The sequence below is a fragment of the Brassica rapa genome, chromosome A09 (genome assembly GCF_000309985.2).
Source record: "Brassica rapa cultivar Chiifu-401-42 chromosome A09, CAAS_Brap_v3.01, whole genome shotgun sequence".
NCBI lineage: Eukaryota > Viridiplantae > Streptophyta > Magnoliopsida > Brassicales > Brassicaceae > Brassica > Brassica rapa.
The window spans coordinates 36,884,527-36,912,084 of record NC_024803.2 but is presented as its reverse complement, the minus strand read 5'-3'; the positions used below and the strand labels follow the sequence as shown (position 1 = coordinate 36,912,084).

The window sequence follows — 27,558 nt, the reverse complement described above, 5'->3', positions numbered from 1 at the left end:
CAAAAGAGAAATAAACTGTTATCTTAAGCCTGATAACTAACGATACCATTAAATACTCAAAATTACTATTTTCTCTTACGAAAATTGATTGCTCAACACAATATATTATTCAAACTTACTGTTATTTAAAAAAGAGAAATCACCGCATCACATTCAAACCAAAATTCTATTGTTAAATCTACAACACACAAAATTAACAAACAACTTCTTAAACTAAAAAACTACCAATCAAAAGTGTAAATTTACTTAATTTGAACATGTTATCCGCGCGTAGCGCGGACACCGGATCTAGTATAGATAAATTGTATTAAAATAGTAATACTAAATTTGTTTGGATACTTGTTTTTAGATACTAACCAATAATGTTGCTCTAGCCTCTCTCAATTCATACTGAGAGGATTTGAAAATAACTGTTGTAAACAACTAGGTGATCCTGATGATAACTAGATTATTTTTTTTACTATGGATAATGCAAATTATCTGTTAGTTAGGATATCACAATATCATAGGATAAGTATATTCCTTTGTATAGTTTAGATACGGTAGATATCGATAACTATCAAACCTTGTATAAATACATATACTTCTGTGATTAATGAAAGGATCATCGAATCATAAACACTTTCATTATCTAGTTGCATTCCTAAGTAATATTCTGACATGTATTCACTCTCTGTGGAATATACAAAATGAGTTTTCATTGACGTCACAAAGATCAAACGTACATGCATGCAGACCGCAGTAATCGCCAAATAACAAATCAACAGGATTCTTGACTTTGTTTTCCATCTTAATTTTTTTGTTCCGCTTTACGTAACTTATGATATATTCATGCAGATTATTATATGCTGTATCTCGTAGCTAAATCCCATAGCTAAATCTCACTTAGGGGGGCTTATTGAATTAGGAGTTTGAGAAGGTTTTGAAGATTTTAGGATTTGGTGGAACTTTGAGGGTTTTGTTGAATTCAAGGATTTTGATGGAGATTTAGAAAGGGAATTTGATAGGATTTGGTAAAATCTCTCTTCTAATATTTTTATAATAATATTACCATTTAACTGTAAAATCGTACTCTATCATTCTCAAAATCTCAACACATTTCACTTACATAGACTCGGTCAGTGGATTCAATAGTTTGCTTGATGAAAAATACAAGAACTGACCTGAAGTCATTTTACATTTTTTGCTGATCTGATGAAAGTATCCACAAGTATATTCTCTACTTTTACGAACTCATAGTAGTTGCCTTGAGATTTACACTTCAGAACCTGGATTTCATCTATCATTTCTATTTCCAGACGTTGATAATCACAATTGTGTGCAGCTCAAACCATTGACAGTCTTATACTTTTCATTAGCATTCTTTTTCTGGTCAACCCACATTTTATAGATTCATTACTAAATCTCCAATAAAGGAGAAAGTGTTCAAGCAAAGATACAACAAAGCCAAACGGCTAAAAACACCATAGCAACATGGAAAACATAGATAGTAAAGACATAGAGATAAACACAAAACTTAAAACACTAAAGATGAGGAGTTGTCCTCTACACTCAACCCCGTTAGTGCTAAGAAGAGGAAAGTCTAGTTGGGGATTATAGGATACATTCATATTCCTACACCGGAGATTAGAACCGCACCTTGTGCTGGTATAACAATCATGATATCGGCTGTAAACTCAGAGGTGATAACAGACTGGATTTTGGGAATAACACAACCTCCATGAAGGAGGAATCAACCATAATCATTGGAAAACATATCAATGCCAATCCAATCTGCCAGAAGAGAATTAAAACAATTTTCATATTACCAATATCCATATTGAAAATGGGAAAGAACCTGCAAACTGCAGGGCACAAAGGCGACAGACTTGCAGCCAGGGATCTTGTAAAAACAAGACCATAATGGGATGGAAGAAGCACAATACAGATGCATAACCTGCAAAGTACACGGCTGGGAGGTTAGTAGAAGAGTGGGATGTGAAAGATCTGGTGACAGAGTAGAGATCCATCGTTGGGAGCAGCCCCACTTCAGTTTCTTTTGAACAAATAGGAGACAACGAGAGATGGGGAACGGCAACGAAGGATGGCGATGCAACAATGAACGACAGCGAGAAAGCGGCAAGAGACAGCGAGGAAGCAGTGAGAGATGGCGAGTAAGCGGTGATATATGAGAAATTGCGAGGCGAGAACAATAGAGAGCAAGGCGAGACGACGAAACAAGCGGCATCACGAAACAAAAGACAACATGAAACAAGTAGGAAGACGGCTTTGCCGAAGCTTTTCTCACGGCCTGTGGCCGGAGAAAAATCCGACCTAACACCAACCGAAAGATAGTAATGGAGGACGAGGTGAGAGGAGGCTGTGATCGGAAGTCGGTAGATCTGAAGAAGAACTTTGAAAAACGGCTCGTTGAAACCTCCTCATCAAAGGAACCATCACTCAGTTCGAAGATGGTGAGAAAAGTTTGAATTAATTATCTTCCAATCTCAGCTAATTGATTATCTTCCAATCTCAGCTAAGCTCTTGTCGTAAAATATGAAATAGTTGTTATTTTAAAATTCCATCTAAAGAGATGGTATTCTTTTCTATTGAATTTGAAGGGTAAACTATAGCTTTTAATGATCTAAAATAACTTTTGATGAATCTCATTTTTGAAATCCATATTTTTCAATAAGGGGTGATTTGATAGGATTTTTACAAATGATATATCCAATAAGAGAGGATTTGTAAAGTTTTTTATAAATACCTTATTCAATAAGGGAGGATTTGACAAAAACCTAAAATTGTATGAAATCCCTAATTCAATAAGCCCCCCTTAATAATATTAATATAACAAGGATATTATTATCCTTTTTAATTACAAACAAAAGAAAAAAAGAATGTGAACATTAATGTTGTCAATTTCTAGAGAGATCACAACACCAATCTCTGCCTATGAAATATGACACTAGTACATTTCATTCACATACAAAATATTATTTTGTGAAACATTATTTATAAGTTATACATCCATAACTAAACAAATAAGAGGATGAAAAGAATGATATATATATATATAGTAAATAAAAATTAGTTAAGCCATGCTTTAAGCTCCACGTTGAAGGAACCATTTATTTTCTCATAAACTTTTGGAGCCATCGATTTAGAAAAACAAAAAGACTATGATCACTTTGGAGGCGGCTTGATTGTGACATGGTTCCTGGCCTCGACTTGGTTCACGATCATCATTACCATCATCATGATGGTGATGAAGGAGGCGAGCAGGGTTTTCTTTTCGATAGCCATTGTTTTATAAGCTCTTAAATGGTTCTTTTTTTTCTCCTTTTTTTCTTGTTAGTAATTTCAGATCAATAACCTGACGTATTTATATATAAAACCAAACTTCTAGAAATAGTAAGTTCCTAATTTATAACTTTGTTGAATGTTTCAATTGCCTTTTCTTAGGTATTAGTCGAATGATTACCAAATTTTTAGATTAAAAAAATCTAAAATAGTATTGCATAATGTCTTCCAAATTTCTCATGTTCAATATTTTAAAAAATTGTCAAAAATAGGAACCACTAATTGGTACTTCCCTATTTTCATAAAAAGTGTCGGTTTTAGTTTAGACACACATCTCAAACAGATTAAGATATAGTAATAATACAAATGTAATCTATTTAGTATGCATTTGACTAAAGGGAACATGATCCCAAACGAGTTTTTGAGGTCGGTCTATATTTGGTTTGATGTAACTTATCAATAACGCTACAAAAATGTGAAGTATGTTTAGACTTTAGATCCCAATTAGGTTAAACACGACGACCTTCTTCTTCTTTGTCTTAGTACAAAAATATAAAAGACTTACATGTCTTTCATTCATGACTCATGTGAAAGAACCATTACAATGGCTACCAAAAAAAACACAACCATCTTCTTCTCTCTTGCTACTCACGTCATTGTTTTTATTACTTGTTTCAACTATTGTCCCTTCATCAGCTCTGTCAGCCACTCTTCGATTTGATATTCAAGCTCTAGAGAGTCTATCATACGTAGCATTGACCCAAGTTCCATCTCCCCTTCCTCTTACCTAAGCACATGGGACTTCTCTTGTGAAGGCTCAGAAACGTTCTTTGGAGTCATGTGTTCTTTCCCTATCGAGAACACCACAAGCAGAGTCACAGAGATTAATGTTGACGATGACGGTTTCCTTAGACTCAACAAGAACAGATTCCGTGGTCCAATACCAGAAACTATGTCCCAACTCAAGAAACTCACCAAAATATCACTCTCTCAAAACTTCTTCACCGGAGACATATCCCCAGGAATCACACGCCTCAAGGAGCTCAAAACCATAGACCTATCCAAGAACAGTGTCGCCTTTACATAGGCTGAAACATCTTGTTTCATTAGATGTGAGCTAGAACAGATTCTCAGGAACCATTGGTCATGAGATCCTAACGTTTCCAGAGATATCACACATCAATGTATCCCTTAACCAGTTCATATCCATAGAGGTTGTTCAAGTTATTGCCAGGTCATAACATTAGAGGTGTTCTTTCCCTAATGATGCCTGCTTGAGTCACATAACTCTTAGCTTCAGCAAAGAGAACTCGCTTCATTGTCTTCACCAAGAAAACCCCTGTGCATAAGCAAGTCCTCGGAATCAAAACATAGTAAGAGTATCCCCAGATAGTCTTGCAAAGAACAGCTAAGCAGAGACCAGCGTTAGCATAGCCTGCATATGCCACAATGTCCAAGAGAGGTGATTCGCCGCTACCCAATGAAAGCAACGTTATCTCCAGCAGCATGACTTGCAAAAAACCCAGCCAACCATTCCTTTCACAAAAAGCCAGTTCAGAGCTTCCGAAAAAAACCTAGCACAAGGATCAAAAGGGCTGAAAAAAAAAGAAACATATACACCTGAAAAATATATAAGATAAATAAAGCAACTTACTTGCCACAGAGTCCTAGTGACAAAACATCAAGAACAAGATAAGTGCCAAAGGCCATGAGGGGAATGTACAAGTCTGGCGCATTAATATCATATATAGGAGGCTTGTATGAAAGTCTACCCTCAATTGGTTCTGAGATTCTAGTCCAATGTCCCTGATAAGGTTACAGCAGGACTCATCATATGACCCCCAACACACATAAAAGAGAAATACCAAAACAAAGTAAGCCTTCCTCTTACCCTATGAAGGAAAGGAAGTAGAACAATCTTCAACTTGTTCCTCACATATTGATCATTCACTTGAAAAATAGTATTGGGGATCGGAGAAATAACGAGTTATCTGCTCATATCAACAACTTAGAGTTAAAAAAAATAAATGAAACGCTACACAAGCATGGTTTAACTTACGTTGCTTTGCACATACTCAGAGCTGGAGCCGAATATTTTCTCCCCTTAAGCTCCCAAGCCGCTTCTGATAAGGCCAGAACCAAGGTACAGAGAAGGCATTAGAGCACCCGCATTAGGAGATTATGTATAAAGTTCACACAATTCCCAAAAAAAAAAAATTATTATAATAATCTACTTTTTGTGAACCCAGATCGTGTAAGCTCTCTCCACTGATACGAGTTCATCCCTGTAACGCGGACTCCACGCCACGTGGCGGCCCGCGATTGGTCCGCTTATATATATTTTTTTTTTTTAAATCAAACGAAAAAAATATAAAAAAAATAATAAAAAAATTAAAATTATGACCCCCACTCAAGATTCATTGATGCTGATGCTCTTACAAGTGAAGAATCTCGTTTAGATCGTGTAATAAAAGTGGTGTGAAACGCCGTGTGTTTGCTCTTCTTCATCAGTGAGCCAATAAGAGTTCGACACCTCATTGTTTTTATTTAATGCGAAATAAGTGTAGGGTAATTTATGAGAAAACTCAAAAGTTCAGGGTTTGTTTTGAAACTTTCCTAAATAATAAAAAATGCGACCAAAGTCGGAGAAGGAATAAGGAAGTGACTCACCTCGATAGAGAGAAGAAGAGAAAGTTGGACTTTAATCTCTTATGGGACAAAGGACCAAAAAAAAATCTACAACCACCAAAACTAATCTCTTATGGGACAAGTGAGTGTAAATTATGATTTTACCCTTAATGAAAGTTCAATATCAACCATTAGATCAAAATCATTCACGTTATAATCTGAACCGTCGGATTTTTAAGGATAAAATATTTACAACAATGCCATTAATGAATCTTATTCCTTAGCCATTGGATCATATGAGTATGTTTTAATCTTAGCCATTGGATTTCACCATCTAGCTTCTTCTCTCTCGGCTGGGTCCCACATAAACTTTAATCACTCTTCTTCTTCTTCTTCATTTCACCCTCAACCATATTCAATTAACCACCATGAAAATTCATTACATTCACCAACCAAAGCTCTCTTCTTCAACTCTTCGTCCACAAACCTTTACATATGTTTCTTAAGGTCTTTCTACAGCTTATGATGCCCTGAAACAGCACATGTGCATCGTCTTTGGTTCTAAAATCGTTTGGTAAGTGTATACTCTCTCCCTCTCTTTTTCTCTCACTCTTCTCTATCTTTTTTATTTTTCTAATGTTTTATGTTTCAGTTTAGTCACATAATATGTATATTAACGTTATGAGTAAGATTCTAAGATTTAATATAATGTTGTTAAAGTATGAAGCATGATATTATAGAATAAATCGTTTTTAGCTATGGTACAACTGATAAAACTTTTGCATATGTATCAAACAATACAGGTGATACTAGTATAACTAGTCCAACTATGTCTTATTTACCAGACTAGTGATACTGATATAACTAGTACAACTATTCAGATTCTGAAATTGAAATATTCCATTCGATATTCCATATGAAAAAAACAATTAGCTGGCCAAATTGGTAAGGATTTAGATAGGTTCCTTTTATTTGTGATAATTTTTTGTTTTTTTTTTTTGCAGTTTTCACATCATCTCATGAGTTTGCATGATCTACCTTATACTTTTAAGGTTTGTTAACTTCTTTGTCCACATAATTTTTGGAAAACATACATAAAATGTATTTTAACAAAATTGATGATTTCATTTTATTGGGGCAGAGACATGTACACATAAAGAAGTGGTACAACTGAGGTAAGTTTAAATTTTATGTGGTACAACTAGTTTTTTTCGATTTCAATGCCAAAATACAACTATGTACAAACCGGTACAACTCAAAAACTAGTACAACTATGTACAAACCGGTACAACTCAAATACTAGTACAACTATGTTATTTCATCTTGTATTGTGCATCAAGTTTTAAATGTGTATCATGTTTTAAACACTGTGGTTGAACTACATGTTAGTATGTTGCTTTAGTTGTATCGGTTGTACTAAAATAATTGGTGATGCAAATAATTTACATCAATTTATTTAATAATTGATGTAAATATATAAATTATTTGCATCATTTCATTTTACACAAAATTAGTATCAATTTTAAGAAGTTAGTCAAAAATATGTATCATTTAGAATTTCTGATTTATATCATTTACTAATTAAATGTAATTTTTTTTTAAAAAATTGATTAAAATGATTTATTTTGGTAATTAATTCTTAATTAATACTTTTACTGATTATTTGTATTATTTGTTGCAATTCTGTTTTCTTCTAATAGCTATTATTATCTTGATAAACAAACTAAAATTTTACAATTGTTGATAACAATTGTATTAATACATCACGATTAAAACAATTACTTGCAAAAAAAAAATCATACATCAAACCCAATCTGTTTCTTCTGTCCGGTATGGTTGAAGAATTTTCTGGCTCCGCATCTAGCTTTTGTGCCTCGAGACTAAAAAGATGAAGATGATTTTTTCCGAAAATCGTACAACTAGTATAACTAGTGTAACTTATAAACGTAACAATTTCAAATCAAATATTATTTAAAATATACTATTCATATATTTGTCACATGCAAGCAGAAGAGATTAGACCAATATGTCTTATTGGTTCTATATCATTCTTTTTTCTAGCATTTTCATATGCTGGAAACAATCAATAAAGAAAATTATACATCTTATAAAGAAATCACTATCCAAATAAAATACTATTAAAATAACATATTCATGTATTTGATACATACATGTCGGGGAAGATTAGACGAACATATCTTATTGGTTATACATGATCCTCGTTTCTGTCATCTTCATACTCCGAAACAAAAAAATTAAAAATCACCATATTAATTGCAAAGTTGTATCAATTATAAAGGTTATACTCAATCTATTTATACTAGTTATACTCGTGCTAGTAATACTAGTTATATTAATTTGAGCTGTACTAGTTGTATTAGTTGGAGTTGTACTAGTTGTATTAGTAATACTCTGCGTCTTTTTTATATTTTGAATCTCGTACGTATAACATGGAATTTGCTTCTAGATAAGATAAAATTGATTAAATATGATTCTGGGTTGATCGATTTGGGATAAGAAATAAACATTTGGTGGATGGTTGAAGAATTTTTTTGTTCTTGCTTCAAGATGAAAAAATATTAATGGAGAAGAAAAGAGAAGAAAGAAGAAGAAGATTAGGGTTAAAGTTAGATAGGTTTTTGGGTCTGGGTCTGGGTCTGGATCTGGGTCGGATCTAAATAGGATAGTAATGGTATAAGTTAGTAAATATATCTAAATCCTTAGATTTTACAGTCTTTTCTTCATAATTTCTATTTATTTTTAATTCATTTTTAATTAAAAATAGAGAAGGTCCTTTTTCAGATTTTTTTGACCCCCTTTGTCCCATCCCAGCATTTGTTTCCGAGAAAGTTGGAGTCTTTTTGTGCGAGATGGAGGCTCCAAGCTGTGAGGAGATACTTGAGTGTATGAGCTCTTGTCTCTCTCAGATCAAATGGCGACTTAAGCCCAATTCTAAACGCCGTCTCGAAATAGGTTTCCTTCTTCTTTGTTAAAATTTTGATTCTTTCGAGTTTATTGTGTGTAAAATCCTATCGAAGCTTGTTGATTGCCTTGTTTGGTGGGTTTATCATTTTCCATAGAAAGTTTGTAACTTTAGCAATTACCATCAAATAATCATTCAGTTTCCCATATGATTGAATTTGTAGATGTGCTGGCACTATGCACGGGGATGAGACCAGTTGTGATGATTGACTATGGAGGCAAGTTGCCTGAGCTACAAGATCGCTTGCTTTCCCTTCTCGAGCTTATCCAAGAGGTTAGTCTCTACCTCTTTTTTCTTCAAGGACATTAGTACTTGAGTGTGTCTGTATGTATGTAGCTGACCCTTTGTTCATGCTGCTTGTGTCCTCTAGGTTTTACCAGTTTTCAAAGATCTGAGAGTTATGGTTATAGAGGATATGATTTACCTGATCAATGTAAGAAGACTGCCCAAGTGGTTGAGTTCAGAACCTGAATTGTTCTTCGTCGACCTGGAACAAGATCCTCCACAGGTTGTTCATTGTCTTTGTTTCAGTGGTGTCTCTTCTCATGCTCTATTTCTCCAATTGGATTTGATCTCATTCTTGCTTTTTGTTTGTTAAAGATGGTGGAACAAAGCAAGGAAAGCAATCTAGGGATGCAGCTTAGGTCGATTCAGAAGCTATTCTCTTCCACATTTCCTTTAGATGGCAGCAATAATGATGCCAAGTCTTCTTTGTTCATTGATCTTAGTTGTTGTTTACAAGACACTAAGGTTACAATCCCAACACTAAACGGGTAAATTTTTTTCAAATCCAACTCTTTGATTCATTTCACCATATGTCATCTTAGTTTATTAAGCTTTGATCTGTATAAGCAGGTGGCTCCTGGACTACCCGGTTGTGTATTTATTCGGCACAGATCACATAGAAGAAGCAATCTACAACCTCTCAACCAAGTCTCTCCGCATCTTCAAAGTTCTAGTACAAAGGTTAAGGCTATTTTATACTTGTAACTCCAGCTTTTTAATCATTGTTGTGATGCCTAACACAACTATCTTCCAGGAAAGGTACCACCGAGAAAGACTCTCTTTTAGAAGAGCTAACAAGGTAAATTTTTTCAAAACCAAGATGCTTACTTTGCTGCCTAAACAACAATGCATCTGTGAAACTAACTGAAATTGACTTTGCAGTTTTTCGGTGCCATGTGAACTGAGTATGGGAGGTAGCAAGGAAGTGTGGGCTGAAGCATTTATGGAGAGGATGAGTTCAAGGTGGGAAGAATGCAAACACATTTGGAGATCATTGGATTTGCAAGTTTCTGAATGTTATCCTCAAGCTATTGTTCTTTAACGCTTTCTCTACTTCAAAACAATCCTTCTCTAGCTTTGGTAATGACTTCTCTTATTCATTAAAGTAAAACCCTTAAAACAACACTTGAAGAAAGTGGAATAAAAAATATCCTAAAACCAGACATGTCTTTGATCAGTTTCCATTCAAGAGACTCTGAACCTCTGACTCTGTAGGAAGAGCTGGAATAGCTCCTTTTTTGGTAGTCGTAATGGCTCCACATGCATTAGCAAACCTAAGCACCTCTCTAAGACGAGCTTCGTCCTGTAGTTAAAGACAGAACAACACGCCCAGCAACGATTCCAAATTCACCAAAGACTAATCTGATGTTATGTTTACCTTGAGAACAGTGCGCGGTCGTCAACAATGTTGCAAAGCACGGCACCAACATATGAATCACCAGCACCAGTTGTATCCACTGCCTTGACATGGAAAGGATCAACAGAATCATACAAGCGCAAGAACACAATCAAAGTCACACTATTAGTTAAGTCAACTCCGCAAGAAAGATAACTCTTCAAGAACCATTAATCTTGGTGTAATATTTACAACCCTTTTCGCCCAAAGTGACTAAGAGAAGTTTAAAGTTATCATGCCACAGAGACAAAGCAGTCTCATCATCAAAATTAAGTTTAAAGTATTATATTACACTACATTTAATATAATTAGTACAAAAAGCTATGGTTGTTTCGGGACGCAAAAGTTACTAATATGGGTTCATGGTTCTTGCGCAAATTACTTAAGCTCAGACTGGAGGCAGCAAGGTTTATGCGCAGTGAAGTTAAAAGTGGTGGTTCAACTTTTTTCTTGTTCGACAATTGGTTAGGCACTCGAAGTATTATCAACATAACATGAGATTTGGGTTTGCGGTATCTAGGCATACCTCGTCAAGCTCGTGTTTCTGAAGTGTGTCCAAATGAGGTCTGGGGAATGCGGAGTCGAGGTCGGAGAGTATTTGGTGATGTGTACACCGCTATTGAGATTCTGAGAATGTGCAGAAGCCAGAGGCTAGGAAGAAAAGCGATGTTATTTTATGGAGGCACAATGAGGAGGACTACAAGGACCACTTCTCAACAGTGAGAACTTGGGATCAGATTAGAGATCGGGGGCCTGAAGTACCTTGGCACCATCTCGTTTGGTTTACACAAGGAGTACCACGCCATGCTTTCATTGTTTGGTTGACATTTAAGGATAGACTCTCCATAGGAGTCCGTATACGGCAATGGGGGATCACACAAGGCTCTATGTTTTGTGGAGAGCGTGAAGAAAGCATGGATCATCTGTTTTTTGCATGCCCCTTCACATTCACTGTCTGGACTACTCTAACTGCTATTCTACTGGACACTACTGCATCACCGGATTGGACAATTACAGCGACATCTCTGCTACAGCGTAATAGAAACAAGATGGATGTTATCTTTTTACGACTGGTTTTCCATACTACCGTTTACTTTATCTGGAAAGAGCATAACTCTCGTAGACATTTGGGTCCTTGGTTAACTACAAGAAGCGTTCACTAGGCAGGTTGATAAAGCAATCCGCAATAGGATCTCTTCGCTGAAGTACACTGGGAATCACAAGTTGGAAGGACTGTTCCGTCAATGGGTGGAAATATATGTTCGTCAATAGGAGCTGGAGGTTTTTAAAATGACTCCAAAAGAAACTTTATTTTAGAGTTTAGCTTACTCTCTTTTCATTTGTAATGCTCGTTTATTCTGTGATTAATAAATATAAAATTTAATATAAAAAAAGAATATTTGAAAACAAATTGATATTTTTTGCTAAATAAAAGTTTTTCCTCCAATGATCGTTCAAATCAATTTAAAAAAAATAAAAAGTTCGGTTCAGATTATGTTTGAAGAGTTTCGGTTTCGATTTTTTTATCACATGAAATATTCCAATACTTTTTTTGAATGTTGGAGAGAAATAATTCACTTTTTGTTTTGAAGAAAGGTGAGGTCAAATCTCCGTATAAAAATCATGAAACGCGTTTGTCATGCACCGTGTTGTTTTGTCAATTTGCGAAATGATGAGACAAGGCGACTTTTTCATTTTTCACCTGGTGCCCATGTGTGGTCCGACACGGCTCTTTTGTTCATATATTATCGCAAATATATATTGTTATATAATTTTGTATTGTAATTTGTCTCAGTGTGAAGAGTGCAACGAAGGGAGGAGTACTTGAGCCCGAAGCTGTAAGCTACTCCACGGCATCGCCAAACGCGTTGCCAACTCTCTCTACCGTGTTTTCGGTTGGTGTTTTAGCCGCTGAGAATGGGATGTGGGTATAAGAATATTTTTTATTCTATATGACCTATATGTCTATTAGTCTAATATAAAGTTCAAATTTACATTAATGTTTTTAGATTCTAATATAAAATATAAAAGACGATACCGTGATGGATCAATTTCGATTAATGAATTAGAATTCAGATATATTGATAACTTTCCTACTTTACCTTATATTTGTTAAGGTCCTTAATCTCTTTATTATAGTAATAATAATAGAATATATTACTATAAGATTTAATATACATATGATGATACAATATAATACACTTGTGCTGTTAAAATAGTGAAGTGTTGTGTGGAAGAGTTGTGTTGGTTAAGACACATCCTTTGATTAATATATAAAATTGACCCGTACATCATTTTGCTCGTACGTAAGTGAGAAATTTTCTAAGACCATGAGCAATTAGCTTGTTGAATTGAAAATTCAACTATTTAATTGAAGCAATTGAGCTGTTAAAAAATGTGAGAATCCAAGTGGATTATTTACCTGTTGAAAGTTTTCAACCGGTTGAAAAATAATTGAATGGGCCTACATTGTCTCTTTTGTATTTTTATTGGTTACTGATATTTCTGTACTTTTTTTATTCTTCCAAATTATTCAAATATAATTATTTTATAGTAAACTTATTTTTTTTAAAAAAAAATTATACCAAAATGCAGCATTTTTATGATGTAGAAATAAAGACTAGTCTCATTTTATTTGGATATAAAATAAAAATATTATTTTTTGTTAAATATATCCTAATAATAATTTTTTTTAATATTCAAAATACTTCTAGTTTTTCTTCAAAATTAAAATAGAAAATGCTATTGATACATATTTGTCAGATTATATAAAACAAGAATATGAATATATGATATAATGTTAAATTTTATTAAGTAAAACTATTGTATTGATTAAAAAAAAGTATTGAATAATTATGTGGAAAAGAGAGAATATGGGATGGAATGTAAAAAAGAAAAAAGAGGTTGTTGAATAAGGAACTGAGTGTTTGATTTTATGGATTAAAGCCACTGGCCTTTTCTAACTAAAAAGACTTTCATGAAACATGATGGCTATGTGTTTACGTATCACTAAGAGAACATAACGGAAATGAGTTGCTTGAAAATATAATTAACTAAAGAGAAAAAGACTAGGATACCACCAAACTAAGTTTTTGTTTCCAAAATAGCACTCAAGGCTCAAAATCACTAAATAATATTTCATTAAAGAGGTAAATATACACTTATACCCATTGGGTTAATTAATCCAAACTTTAGGGTTTAGAATTAACAGGTGGAGTTTTGGAATTATGATTTAAAATTTTATAAAAAATAAATACTAAAATAATAAATAAAAATTTTAAAAACAGTTTCAAAAAGTATTTTTAAATTATAAAAAGAAAATTTGAAAAAATATAAAAAAAAAATTCGAAAAAAAAAGTTTCAAAAAAAAAATTATAAAATTTCGAATCTGAAAACATATAATCTGAAATTATAAAAAAAAATTCGTTTTTTTAATTTTTTTAATTTTTATTTTATTTATTTATTTTTATTTTTGTTTGTTTATTTAATTTTAAACCAAGGGTATTAGGAATATTTTACCCTTTAATGAATGTCATTTTTGTAACTTTCTCTTTCTAATGTTATTTTTGAGACATAAACTTCAAAAAGTGCTATTATTGACAATTGCCCTTAACTAAATGTACAATTCATAACCGTACGTTGGTAATGTATTCGCATGCATGTGCTGTTAGACATTTTTTTCGTTGAGAGTCACAATTAAAAGCTGTGATTTAACAAACGTCACATAATTAAGGTGCATGTCTGAAAAGAAATAAAAGTATATTTAACAATTAATGGGGTGCATGTATGAAGTTTGTGTAAAGTTATTTGTTTGAAAGGATGCTTAGGTAGTGAATGGTGACAATATAAATGTGGATTTCAAAGTGCATATTGTCAAACCCGCTTTTGACCCCCAATCAACAATCTTTGTTAAAAATGTGCGGTTTTAAACGACATCAAAAGTAAAAACGCGAATGCTCAAACTATCATTGAAATACTTGACACCTGTCCAAAACCGCACTTGACTTAAAAACCATGTAACAACCCATCGTATTTGAACAAATACACACTCTATAACTAATGTCTTCTTCTTTTTTAATTTAGATAACTTTTGTCTTTTACATATTAATTTGTTACTTTTATTTTAAAATAAATTAATAAATTAACAACCATCCCATATTTAAACTAATTCTAAAGAGTTTTAAAGCTAACACGTTGTATCTCATTTGTAATATAACTTCAACTACAATTATCCAAATATTTATTTTCTGTTTATTAATTTGATAACTACACGTATAATTTTATTTATTTGATATATGAATATTGATTATTCAAACAGGTTTATATAGTTTTATATTACTTTTAATGATTCAAATATTTAAATTTGAATTATATTAGTTGATATAATTCTATAACCAGGATTATATTTCTTAATTAATTTTTAATTAACATATTTAATTAAAATTTGTTTAAGTTTGTTCTATATAATATTTATAATTAATTTTGATATTTATCCGCAAATGAAAAACAAAACCAAACAAAAATAAATATCAAGTAAAAAATTCGTAAGAAATATAAGATAGCAGTAAAATATATTTTACTTCATAATTTTACATAAAAGATTTTTTTTAAAAAAAATTGTTTTTAGAAAAATCACAATATTAAAAAAACTGTAAATTTATTAAATATTTTTAAGAAACATTATTCTGAATGTTAATTTAGCAAAAACTGCAAATAATTGTTCACCAATCAACACAATTTCATACCTTTTATTTTATTAAAACTGTACCTAATTTGCAAGCCGCACGAACTACCGTATCGTATCGTACTTTAAATCCACACCGTTTATATTATCATAACCGCGGTTACCATTCCGATCCTTAGATTATATGCTTCTAGAAATGATTATGGTTCTCTATATCATCGCCATCAAGATCCTGTAGAAGGTTAAGTTAAATAACTGGTTTACGTTGATTGGCGGGAATTAGGTTCATAGATAGAACCAAAAGGAATCAGTAATCTAGGTGTGAATGAATGATGTTCTTTTTATTAAGTGATGAATGTCATTCATGCATGCACAATATGTTGTTTTCTGGAATTTTTATTTGACATGGGCACGCATATATCATGTATGGTTTAGGTGACGGTTACTGCCGTAATATTGTGAAAAGTCACCATTAGGAGTTGTGACTATAAGGATTGTCACGGTAAGAAAGGAAATATAAATATGTTCATAATGAAGTATCCCCTATATATTAAAAAAAAAAAGCATTTCAATAAATTTGTTCATACACACATTAACAAGTGTCATCTTCACAGTCATTTCAACTTTAGAATACTTACGTGTCAACTTCAGAGAATTTTTGTTACTAATAGAAAAATTTCATTTAAACACGTAAAATTATTATGGTTAATATGTAAAATACATGACATCGAATTATTATGGTAATTACAATTAATGAAGTAGTTTGAAAGAGTGAAATCAAAATGTAAAAAATATAATAAAACACTTAAATGAAAACAACAAATGAACTGACTATAATTAGTCAAAAAAACAAAACAAATCTTAAAAAATCCACTTTAAAATAGTCAAATATTATTATGTACTTCAGTTTTAATAGAGTAGATGATGATCTTGTTATTTAATAGATATCTTTTTATGATATGATGATTACGTAAAAATAGAAAAACAGTTGGGATTTTGTTTTGTTTCCGAAGTAACAAATATTTAGTTATGATCTAATGCGGTTAATAGCGATTGTGTGGAATTAGGGATCATTTTTGACTGGTAGTGAGTTGTGTAAGGAAAATAGCATATTTAGTTTAGATTTTGAACATAAAACAATCAAAAATACGCTAAATAATAAGGGCAATTGTCAATAATAGCACATTTTGAGTTTTTGTCTCAAAAATGGCATTAGAAGGAGAAAATCACAAAAATGACATTTATTAAAGGGTAAAATATCCCTAATACCTTTGTTTTAAAATTAAATAAACAAACAAAAATAAATAAAAATAAATAAAATAAAAATAAAAAATGAAAAAAATAATTTTTTTATAGTTTCAGATTATATGTTTTCATATACGAAATTTTTTATAAGTTTTTTTGAAATTTTTTTTTCGAATTTTTTTAAAATTTTTTTTTTTCAAATTTTTTTTTTATAATTCAAAAATACTTTTTGAAACTGTTTTTAAAATTTTTATTTTTAAATTTTTAGTATTTATTTTTTATTTTATAAAATTTTAAACCCTAATTCCAAAACCCCTTAACTCTAAACCCTAAGGTTTGAATTAATTAAACCAAGGAGTATAATTGTATATTTACCTCTTTAATGAAACTTATTTTTGTGACTTTGAGCTTTGAGTGTTAGTTTGGAACAAAAACTTGGTTTGATGCTATCCTAGTCTTTTTCTCAAATAATAAATTTGCTAAACTATAAATTAGCTAAGCTATATATTAGGAAAATATCATATTTAGTTTCGATTTTGTAGTCAGAAAAAACGAAAAATTCACAAAACCATAAATTAGCTAAACCAAACCTTGATTAGACCTATATACAAAATGTTGGTATGCGTAATTTAAACAAATATAGACAGAATATAAATTGGCCAAAATATAAAACCAGAAACTTAATATTGATTAGATTATGATTAAGAAATCGTGATGAATCGTTTGGTTTTGTTTCTAATGGGTTAGCTTATAGAAAAAAAAACTATTTTAAACCATAGATTTAATGGAGTACAGGATTGGAATAATATAAGGTATGTGTTGTTGATCAACTATTAAATCTTGAGTATTGGTTTCGAATAGTATATGGTACCTGCTGGTATAATTTAATTAATAAGATTGTGTACCAAACGAGACGAGTTAACGTTTCTGTAGTTTACAAAAATTTTGGGTTAGCAAAAGCGTAAAACTACTGTGTTTTGATCACAGTGACATTCTATTGTAATTATTGAGAAAAACTTAGGACTAAATACTATTTGTTCTCATGTTTTAATAGTTTAGATGTATATTATTTTAATTTTAAAATTTCTTAGGTTTCGAGACATAATTAATTTAATTTTAACTCCTTCAAGTTAAACTATTTAAACTTTTTTTTGTCTTAAAAATGTGTTTTCACCTATTTTCCTTACACCTATGCATTATAAATAGTTCTTTCTAGTGTGAATCAAAAGTTCGGTTGGTCTGAAAGAAACAAAAGTAATGAAAGTTTGAATTGAATATTTTCTCGGAGCTTTTGAAAAACATTTTAAATACATCCACTCAGCTGGTAGCAAAAGTAGAAACAAATCATGACAAGCTCAAACTCATCAATGATGAGCATCTTTCTTCGTACCATTGTTCTTCTCTATTCAATTTCAAGAATTTTGAGCACTTTTGCTTCTTCTCCTGACCAAAGTGATATTATTCTGGAGTTCAAGAACGAGTTTAAGATTCAAAAGTCGTGTGAGTTTCTTGATCCGAAGACGAAATCATGGGCAAACAAGAGCGACTATTGCAACTGGCATGGTGTAATGTGCGATACCAAGTCGGACAAGGTGATCGGGCTAGACCTTAGCTGCAGCTGTCTTCATGGCCGGCTCAAACCAAACAGTAGTCTTTTTAGACTGCAGCATCTCCAGAGTCTTAACCTTGCTTATAACAGCTTCCTTGATTCTACAATCCCAGCTAAGTTCAATAAACTCATGGGATTAGAGAGGCTTAACCTTGCTGATTCTTCATTTTCCGGTCAGATTCCAACAGAAATTGTTCAACTAACCAATTTGGTGTCTCTTGATCTGTCTTCTTCTTTTTCTTCTTCTTCTTCTTCTTCTTCTTCTTCTTCTTCTTATACACCAAGTAATTTATCCATTGAGGAACCATCATTTCTCCGTCTTCTTGCTCTAAACTTGAGGAACCTTAGAGAACTAGATATGAGCTATGTGAACATCTCTTCAGAAATCCCAAAAGAGTTTTCAAACATGTCGTCTCTGAGATGGCTTATTCTTGAGAAGTGCAACCTACTGGGAATATTTCCGAGCAATGTTTTTCTCATACCCAGCTTACATCTCATTAACCTCAATGACAATCCCAAACTTAGAGGTCAACTTCCTGATTTTCATGTAAATAAGTCTCTGCAAAGGATAAGCATTTACATGACATCCTTTTCAGGTACCATTCCATCTTCACTTGGAAACCTTTCTCATCTCTCTTTTCTCCGACTTAGTTACAATAATTTCATTGGTGAAATTCCCTCTTCAATTGGCAATCTAAAACAGTTGATATCTTTTCATGTCTTTAATAACAAACTCAGCGGGAACTTTCCATCTGCACTACTCAATTTGACCCAGCTACGTACTCTCGATCTCTCTTATAACCAATTTTCAGGTTCCCTTCCACCTAATATAAGCCAACTCTCCAGATTACATTTTTTTTCTGTGCGCGGAAACTCTTTTGTTGGAACCATTCCTGCATCCCTATTCAAGATTTCCTCACTGGCTCACATCGATTTGGATATAAATCATTTCAGTGACCTCCTTGGCATTGAGAATATCTCTTTGCTGTCTAATTTAAAATATTTGTTTCTTGGCGGTAACAATTACTCGGTCAACGTCATCCCTGTTGACTTAAATCTCTTTCCGCCTCTCAAACACCTATCAGGATTATCTCTCTCGGGAATCCCTCTTTCAACAACAAACATCACTTCTGATTTTTCATCAAATTTGGAATTTTTGTACCTGTCAAGATGCAAAGTCACTGAGTTCCCCGAGTTCATTAGAAACAATCCACATCTACATGATCTAGCCCTTTCCAACAACAAAATGAAAGGTCAAGTACCAGACTGGCTGTGGAGGCTACCAGAGTTGGACTATCTGGATCTTTCTAGGAACTCTTTCAGTGGTTTCAACGGATCCTTGAATCTAAGTTCAAATGCTTTCCAAGGGCCACCATTCATCCCATCAAGTTATATCGAATATTTGTTTGCTTCTAAGAATAACTTCACCGGAGAGTTACCTTCTTCAATATGTGGATCAACCTCTCTATACATCCTAGATCTGTCAAACAACAACTTCAGCGGCTCAATTCCTTGGTGCTTAGGGACTCTCATGACTTCTCTTAGTGATCTAAAGCTTCATAACAATAGCCTCAACGGAACTCTTCCTGACATATTTATCAACGCGACGAAGCTACAGACACTTGACATCAGTCACAACCTATTGGAAGGAAAGCTTCCTGCATCTCTCATCAATTGCTCTTCTCTGGAAGTTCTAAACTTGGAAAGCAACAAATTCAAGGATACCTTTCCATTCCAGTTGAGTTCTTTGCAGAAGCTACAAGTTCTTGTCCTCCACTCCAATAAGTTCTATGGCAAGTTACATCACTCTGACGGTGTTTGGTCGGGATTTCCTCAGTTGAAGATCATCGATGTATCACATAATGACTTCCTCAGCACCTTACCGTCTGACTACTTCCTGAACTGGACTGGGATATCCTCCAAGACAGGCAACAACTCTACAGAGCCAGACTACATTGGGGCTTTTCTTCCCCACCAATACTACGCTTCAATTGTGTTGATGGCTAAAGGTGTATCAATGGAGATGGAACGTATCCTCAAAGTCTACACAGCCATCGATTTTTCAGGAAACCAACTCCATGGACAAATTCCTGAATCTATTGGTCTACTAAAGGAACTTCGTATCCTGAATATGTCCAGCAATGCTTTTACAGGCCACATCCCATCATCTTTGGCCAACCTTACGGTGTTGGAATCACTAGACCTATCCCAAAACAAGCTCTCTGGTGAGATTCCTCCAGAGCTTGGAAAGCTTTCTTCACTTGAGTGGATTAATGTTTCACATAATCAGCTTGTAGGCTCCATACCACAAGGCACGCAATTTCAGAGACAGAAATGCTCATCCTACGAGGGGAATCCTGGACTTCTTGGTTCTTCTCTTAAGGACGTTTGTGGAAGTGGTGCTGAGCCAACATCACAACAACCTGAACAGCCGGAGTCATTACAAGAAGAGGAAGAAGGAGAATGGTTGAGTTGGATGGCAGCAGGAATAGGATTTGCACCTGGAGTTGTATTTGGAATCACAATCGGATACATAGTGGCTTTATACAAGATTGAGTGGTTCATGAAGATTTTTGGCCGGACCAGAACATGTTAGCTCATTGGTGTTCTTTTTTCTAAATCTCTGTTCAATGAAAGCTGTTGTGTTTAGCATCATGAATGTATTGTTGTTTTTTATTAAAATAAAAACTCTATCTTAATAAATAATCGTTCCCTAAACTTGAGAGTTTTAATTTATGAAAGTTACTCAAAATACAAACACATTTAACAGAATCAAACTGTTCTCTGAACACTGAACGAAAACAAAAGGAAATTAAAAAAACGTGAAATCGTAAGACCAGACATGTCCTAGACTCCTAGATCAGTTTCCATTGAGGAGACTCTGAACCTCAGATTCTGTAGGAAGAGCTGGAATTGCTCCTTTCTTCGTAGTCGTAATGGCTCCACATGCATTCGCAAACCTAAGCACTTCTCTGAGACGAGCTTCGTCCTGTAGTTAAAGACACAAGAACACAGTCAACAATCGAAGCAACGATTCCAAATTAGCCAAAGACTAATCTGATGTTATGTTTACCTCTAGAACAGCACGGTCATCAACAATGTTGCAAAGCAAGGCACCAACATATGAATCACCAGCACCAGTTGTATCAACTGCGTTCACATGGAAAGGATCAACAGATCCACGGAAGCTCTGTAATCATACAAGCACAAATAAAAAAACTTAAGTAACGTTTAATGGTACAGTCAAAACTCTAGGAAAAAAAAAACTATTTACCTTGGTGTAATAGTTACAACCCTTTTCACCCAAAGTGACCAAGAGAAGTTTCAAGTTATCATGCCACAGAGACAAAGCAGTCTCATCATCAACATTATCAGACCCAGTCAAGAACATAAGCTCTTCGTCGCTGACTTTGATCACTTCAGCTTTGTCCCAGATGCTAAGGATCTGTTTCTTAGCCTCCTCCTCCGAGGGCCACAATGGCAGCCTCAGGTTTGGGTCGTACGAGAGCAACGCACCTGCTTCTTTAGCCACCTCCATGGCTTTCAGGTGAGCAGATCTACATGGCTCAACAATGAGGCTTATCGATCCATAGTGGAACACCTTAGCCTGTAACAAAAAAAAAACAAAACAGATCACTTCGCAACCTAACCAAAAAAAAGGGAGAGCACTTTGTAATCTAACTTGCCCTGACGTTATGTATGTTAATAAAACAAAACAGAGCATTTACAAAAAAAACAGTATTTTAAAAACTAGCTTGACCTTTACGTTAGGTATGTCAATAAAACAAAACAGAGCATTTCGTAACCTAACTTGACCTCCACGTTAGGTGTGTCAACAACCGTTACATACAAAAAGTTAAGTAAAATGTAAAAGTAACGTACAGATTTGATGAGATCGAGATTGAGTTCATCAGGACGGAGGAGCATGTCGGCGCTAGGGTTCCGGTAGAACATGAACTCACGTTCACCATCGGATCTTAACGTCACGAACGCAAGCGCCGTCCTAGCTCCAGTATCGAAGTTGATACCTTCGGCAGATACGCCGTTTTGTTTCAAGATTCCGGCGAGCATGTGGCCAAACTCGTCGTCACCTAGCTTTCCGACAAAAGCAGCTCGGCCACCGAGACGGGAAACGGCGATGGCGACGTTGGCAGGTGCGCCACCGGGGGCCTTGATGAAGCCAGGAGCTTCAGCGAGGGATACGCCGGAGACGGTGGGAACGAAGTCGATGAGCATCTCGCCGAATGAAACGATCAAGCTTTTCTCGCCGGTGGATGTAGCCATTTGTGGGATGAGTGTGTTAGAGAATTAGAGAACAGAGGGAGAGATTAGGTATTGGATGTGAGAAGTGTTAGAGAATGAAGGAGGTGTTTATATAGAAGCGTTTAGGATCACTTTGTTTAGTCAAATCCACTAGACGTTTTAAACTTTTAATTAAAATCTATTAGATTTATCCATTTAAAATCGTCATTATCGGATATATCGGAAAATGTATTTGGTAACTAATTAAATTCGAAATATTCGATTGGTTCATCACTAATTATGTATAAGATCTTATAAGAACAGTGATTGCCTGATTGGTCCTTTGACCGGATTTTTTGCCTTTTTAATGAGATCCATGTTACGTCTTTTGCAAGGTTTACCTAAGGATTGTTGGATAAACACATATAATCCTCTTTTAATTCCGATTATTTGTTTTTTTTTTTTTTGCTAAAAGGATTATTTCATTTGTTACTAAGGATCACTTTCATTTAGTGGATATTATCTCATGTATAATTATACTAAAATATTTATGTGTGATTTTTATTAGTTTTAGAAACTGGATTAGGTTTGACTTATATGATCCTTATCCTTTTTTTATTTATGAGAGATCTGTTAGAACTATTTGATTGCCTATTCCCCAGTAATCAACAGATTTTCCTTCAATACTTAGACGTTAAAGGAAATTAAATCTTTGGTAAATGTTCAGTAACGGATACGACCCAAGAGAAACGTACGTATTTAATAATACGTCCATGCATTTCAAAAGGATAAGATCATTTTCATCATTGTAGTGAAGTTATAATAAGATACAACTAGTTTAAGATCTGCGTCTTCCGCATAATAAACTTTATGTACTATTTTTATGTATTATTTTACATATTTATGAAATAATCAATATATATTTAATAATTAAAACACATTAATTATTACATATATAATTAAATTAGTGTGACTACACAAACAAATTTCATTAATCCAAAAAATATTTTTTCTATTTTATATGGTATATAATTAAATTTAAATGACATTAACATATATATATGTGTATTTTTAATATTGATATATATTAAATGATGATTTTTACTCATATAGTTTTTTGATCATTTGTATTATTATAACAAAAACTTTAAATCAGTGATATAAAAAAAAAATTTAAATTCTTACCAAAAAAATTTGTTCAAAGAAAATCTCGAAATTAAAATATTTATGTATTTTATATGGTATAAAGTTTAATTTAAACGTTATTAATATACATATATAATATTTATTAAGTGAAACTTCTTACTTGTATGATTTTGTAATCATTTGTATATTATCATAACAAAAAATTAAAACCATAGATCACAAAATTTTGAATATAAGACTTTTAACAGTTTTAGTAATTTATAGTCATTTAAAAAAAATCAAAATGTTACATATACAAAAATAAGTCTAAATTTTTATTATATGGTTAATGTAGTTGTTTAATTTAAAATTAAACAAATATGATAGATAATACACTAATTTTTATCAAATTTTATTATTCATAATCATTAATTTTCATATATACTTTAGCCATATTAAGTAATTTTGTAATTTTTATTTAAGAAAAGAATAAAAAACATTAATAGTGAATTTATGATTAATTTAATAAAAAAATTATTATACATTTAGATGAATCAGCCTATTTATGTAAGGATTTTAAGACTCGTTGTGGTGATGACACATGAATACCTCAAATGTTATAATGTTTTTTTTTAATATACAGAAGATTGCATTTTATAAAGTTATCGTATTGATCGTGGTTAAATTTACAATATTAATATTTTACAACTTTTAACAAATCATTTCCTTATAGTCAATTTGTTTTTTGGGGTGGTTTTTTATTGCGAAGTTAGTTATCTATGGTTTTACACTTTTACTTATCATATTTTTTTTAAACATGATTTTACAATTATCATTTAGGAACATATACCTTGGCTCAGCTTTACATGATGATCGGGTTTGTCGGCCTTGCTGTGTTTGTTATTGGTGGTTCGGTTGTGCTGGAAAACCCACTTTTATCAAGACTCAAGAGACATGATCTGACCGGTTAATTTGAGAAGTATGAACGTAAAATTGGTCGTGAGTCGTGAGTGCAACAAATAATATCTATTTGTCATGTCTCTGCCATATTATGATTTTGACATCTAATTTTGGGTGACTAATGATGTGAAGGTTTACCCTAGTTTGGATTTATACACCAGCTCTAGCAACATCGATACAAATATTTGATTGTGTTTGTGTGTAAGCTTTTGGGTACTAGTAAGCTATAAGTAAACCCTTTTGTATGTTGCTAAGTATACTACCACGCTGAATATCAGGTTGATTTGAATGTATCAATGGTGTTAATACGTGTATGTAGGCTCAACAAATGTCACTTAACGTAAGCATATTATGGAATTAGCTCTGTTAGGGTGTGGAGTTCAACAACAGGCTGACTAATCATGTTTGCAGTTAGCTTAAATCGACCTTGTTGACACGTAAATTAAAGGCAAGGAATTAAAAGGATACGTTAATACATACAGGGGTGATTCTGTAGAATAAGGATAATAAAGGGATTGATTTGTAAAATTATCAAAAGTAGTGGACATACCGGTCGAACCGGTGGGCCGGTCGGCGAGAATTACGCTGTAAAAAATCTTTAAAAAGCAAAGAAAAAACACATAACGAGGAGTTATCAGAGGAGGAGAAGCGCACAGTACAAACCATAGAGTCGATCCACCCCATGGCTTAGATGAACGGTGAGTTGACTTCTTTCCGATATTGATCCAATCATCTCTCGCCACGTCATAGGTTTACTGCGTCCCTTGTAATCCATACCCTGAACCGGCACCTTCTCTGTCTCTCCCCCCCCCATCGAAAAACCTAATTCCGCCGGCGGCGAATCCTCCCGGAAAAAAACTCTGACAGTAAGATTGATTTGTTCCTTCACCGTTATTTAGTTCCTCAAAGCTCGATACTTTCTGATGATTTAATGAACTCTCCATTGCTAAAAGCTTGAATCTTTGAATAGATTCATCTCAAAACATGCTTAGGCCTACCCTTAAAGAAAGGGAACTTTGTTTTTGTATTGTCGTGGAGTCTGTAGAGTTTTGAAACCACTTGTAGTTAAGCTTTTGTCTTGAAGGCTGTTTTGTAAGAAAAGATAAAGACTTGTACTTGTTTTTTGATAGATATCTGATGTATGACAAAATTGTGTGTTTTGAAACCATTTGTAGTTAAGTTTTGTCTTAAAGGTTTCTTGTAAGAGGATAAAAACTTGTACTTTGTTCTTTGGTAGATGTCTGATGTGTGTCAAAACGTGTTTTAAAACCACTTGTAGTTAAGATTTGTCTTAAAGGTTTCTTCTTGTAAGAGGATAAAAACTTGTACTTTGTTCTTTGGTAGATATCTGATGCGTGTCAAAACGTGTTTTTGTCCTCCTGTTGATTGCTTCTCTTTGTGCAAATGGTTGTTCATTTGCAGTGGATTTCAGGATTGATAACGGTGATGCTGATGGGATGATGATGACGATTTCAGTCGAGAACCATAATGAAATGGGTGAAACCTCTGGTCAAGCAATGATTGAGCAAGACGATGAAAACCATAACGAGATAGGTGAAAGTTCTAATCAAGAAATGCCTCTTGAGCAAGACGAGAAGGTTGATCCGGACTCTATCCCTCTGGCAGTTTCTGATATGGCCGAGGAGGAGGTTCAAGGTGGTGATGAGCCTTATGTTGGGCAGGAGTTCGAGTCTGAAGCAGCAGCACATGGGTTTTATAACGCTTACGCTACAAAAGTAGGGTTCGTCATCCGTGTTAGCAAACTCTCACGGTCGAGACATGATGGATCTCCCATAGGAAGGCAGCTTGTTTGCAACAAGGAAGGGTACAGGTTGCCTAGCAAGCGTGACAAGGTTATTAGACAAAGAGCGGAGACAAGGGTTGGGTGTAGAGCAATGATCTTGATTAGAAAAGAAAATTCTGGTAAATGGGTTATCACAAAGTTTGCCAAGGAGCATAACCATCCTTTGATGCCTGGAAGAGTTCGAAGGGGTTGCATCTATGATCAGTATCCGGTTAGTTGTTGCTCTTATCAGTTGTTATTTTGGCATGTTCATGTGTGCTGGTTTGATTTGTTTGTTTCTCGTTTGCAGAATGAGCATGATAAAATTCAGGAGCTGATGCAGCAGCTAGCTGCAGAGAAAAAGAGAGCTGCGACTTACAAGAGGCATCTGGAGATGCTCTTTGAACAGATTGAGCAGCACAATGAAAGTCTTACTAAGAGAATCCAGCACATAGTAGACAATGTGAGGGATCTGGAACAGAGAGATCATCAACAGAACCAAGTATAGTCTCTTTTTTTTTATTTGTCTCAGGTTAAATTTAGGAGATAGATCGTCTCTTCTTTATCCCCCCCATTCTCTGAGATTCTCTTAATAAACATTTTTCTTGTCAAAAACAAAAGAGCATGCAACTGTCTTCAAGAAAGTTTTGTTTTGTTTTTCTTATGTTTCCAACATTGAGTTTGGTGTAAATGTATATAAGCTCTATCAAAATCCTCTGTAATATCCTTCTGCTGGTCGAATAGAGTAAGCTATATATATTATTACTACATAGATTGGAGAAACTTTAACAATCTGTTAAAGAAGATAACTCTGAAAGTGAGATTCAAACCAGCTTGGGAGTGTTGGCAAAATATTCAAATCTGAATTTTTTTATCCACTTTGCGTGACCATAAACCCATCTTCTTCCAATAATCAATCTTTCATTACATCTTTGCTTCTATTTTGACTCTCATGAGATAAAAACTCTAATTTGGCAAAATGTTCAGATTTGAATTTCTATATATATATAGATATTAAAAACCGAATCCGATCCGAAAAATAATATCAGTTGAAATTGATTAAATATCCTAATATATCCAAAATTTTAATATTTAGAAGCAAATCCGATCTGAACCAAAATATTTCAAATACTGAATCACTATTATATACTTGAATATTTAGTTATTTTAGATCTAATATCTATGAAATATTTAAAATACATAAAATATCCAAAAATTATCAAAACAGCAAAGTAAAATATCCAAAAAGTATCAAAAGATATCCAAATCAATCTATTTTTACCTCTTTAATTCTATTTTGACTCCTATTTTGCATGAGGTAAAACTCTAAAACATT

At 33.4% G+C, this 27,558-nt stretch overlaps 5 protein-coding genes across 8 annotated transcripts; 3 read left to right on the top strand and 2 right to left on the bottom strand.

The window, feature by feature from the left end:
- Positions 1-1,369: 1,369 nt before the first annotated feature.
- Positions 1,370-5,544, bottom strand: LOC103841794 (protein YIF1B-B). The gene is given in 6 exon segments (XM_018654544.2): positions 1,370-4,802; positions 4,805-4,856; positions 4,937-5,088; positions 5,174-5,239; positions 5,241-5,273; positions 5,342-5,544. Coding segments are annotated over 6 exon segments (687 nt in total). The 5' UTR covers positions 5,441-5,544; the 3' UTR covers positions 1,370-4,517.
- Positions 5,545-5,754: 210 nt separating this feature from the next.
- On the top strand, positions 5,755-10,847 carry LOC103841793. 2 transcript variants are annotated; one of them, XM_033280132.1, is made up of 9 exons: positions 5,755-5,976; positions 8,761-8,883; positions 9,057-9,166; positions 9,264-9,401; positions 9,494-9,666; positions 9,749-9,859; positions 9,933-9,977; positions 10,061-10,258; positions 10,568-10,847. In XM_033280132.1, the coding sequence occupies exons 2-8, from the start codon at positions 8,781-8,783 to the stop codon at positions 10,218-10,220; spliced, it is 840 nt and encodes a 279-aa protein (XP_033136023.1). In that variant the 5' UTR covers positions 5,755-5,976; positions 8,761-8,780; the 3' UTR covers positions 10,221-10,258; positions 10,568-10,847. The 2 variants fall into 2 exon arrangements, with proteins under 2 accessions (XP_033136023.1, XP_009116613.2); XM_009118365.3 differs by lacking the exon at positions 10,568-10,847 and having other exon boundaries at positions 10,061-10,339.
- A 5,931-nt stretch (positions 10,848-16,778) lies between these two features.
- LOC103841791 (receptor-like protein 6) lies at positions 16,779-21,364 on the top strand. Its single transcript, XM_033280075.1, has one exon. The coding sequence runs from the start codon at positions 17,850-17,852 to the stop codon at positions 20,706-20,708; it is 2,859 nt and encodes a 952-aa protein (XP_033135966.1). The 5' UTR covers positions 16,779-17,849; the 3' UTR covers positions 20,709-21,364.
- LOC103841792 (probable fructokinase-4) lies at positions 20,812-23,514 on the bottom strand. Its single transcript, XM_009118364.3, has 4 exons — positions 21,995-23,514; positions 21,387-21,719; positions 21,186-21,302; positions 20,812-21,101 (listed from the first exon to the last, which is right to left on the bottom strand). Exons 1-4 carry the CDS (start codon positions 22,394-22,396, stop codon positions 20,973-20,975), a joined length of 981 nt encoding a protein of 326 aa, XP_009116612.1. The 5' UTR covers positions 22,397-23,514; the 3' UTR covers positions 20,812-20,972.
- Positions 23,515-24,731: 1,217 nt separating this feature from the next.
- On the top strand, positions 24,732-26,948 carry LOC103841790 (protein FAR1-RELATED SEQUENCE 6). 3 transcript variants are annotated; one of them, XM_009118359.3, is made up of 3 exons: positions 24,732-25,137; positions 25,862-26,454; positions 26,533-26,948. In XM_009118359.3, the coding sequence occupies exons 1-3, from the start codon at positions 25,131-25,133 to the stop codon at positions 26,728-26,730; spliced, it is 798 nt and encodes a 265-aa protein (XP_009116607.1). In that variant the 5' UTR covers positions 24,732-25,130; the 3' UTR covers positions 26,731-26,948. The 3 variants fall into 3 exon arrangements, with proteins under 3 accessions (XP_009116607.1, XP_033136034.1, XP_009116608.1); XM_033280143.1 differs by having other exon boundaries at positions 24,736-25,305; positions 25,872-26,454; XM_009118360.3 differs by having other exon boundaries at positions 24,746-25,305.
- Positions 26,949-27,558: the final 610 nt, after the last annotated feature.

Coding starts and splice junctions, on each gene's coding strand:
- LOC103841793 (XM_033280132.1), top strand. CDS start 8,781: ATGGAGGCTCCAAGCTGTGAGGAGATACTTGAGTGTATGAGCTCTTGT. Junction 9,167..9,263: donor TTCTCGAGCTTATCCAAGAG/GTTAGTCTCTAC, acceptor TGTGTCCTCTAG/GTTTTACCAGTTTTCAAAGA. Junction 9,978..10,060: donor CTTTTAGAAGAGCTAACAAG/GTAAATTTTTTC, acceptor TTGACTTTGCAG/TTTTTCGGTGCCATGTGAAC.
- LOC103841791 (XM_033280075.1), top strand. CDS start 17,850: ATGACAAGCTCAAACTCATCAATGATGAGCATCTTTCTTCGTACCATT.
- LOC103841792 (XM_009118364.3), bottom strand. CDS start 22,396: ATGGCTACATCCACCGGCGAGAAAAGCTTGATCGTTTCATTCGGCGAG. Junction 21,720..21,994: donor ATCTCGATCTCATCAAATCT/GTACGTTACTTT, acceptor TTTTTGTTACAG/GCTAAGGTGTTCCACTATGG. Junction 21,303..21,386: donor GTTGTAACTATTACACCAAG/GTAAATAGTTTT, acceptor GTATGATTACAG/AGCTTCCGTGGATCTGTTGA.
- LOC103841790 (XM_009118359.3), top strand. Junction 26,455..26,532: donor GCATCTATGATCAGTATCCG/GTTAGTTGTTGC, acceptor TCTCGTTTGCAG/AATGAGCATGATAAAATTCA.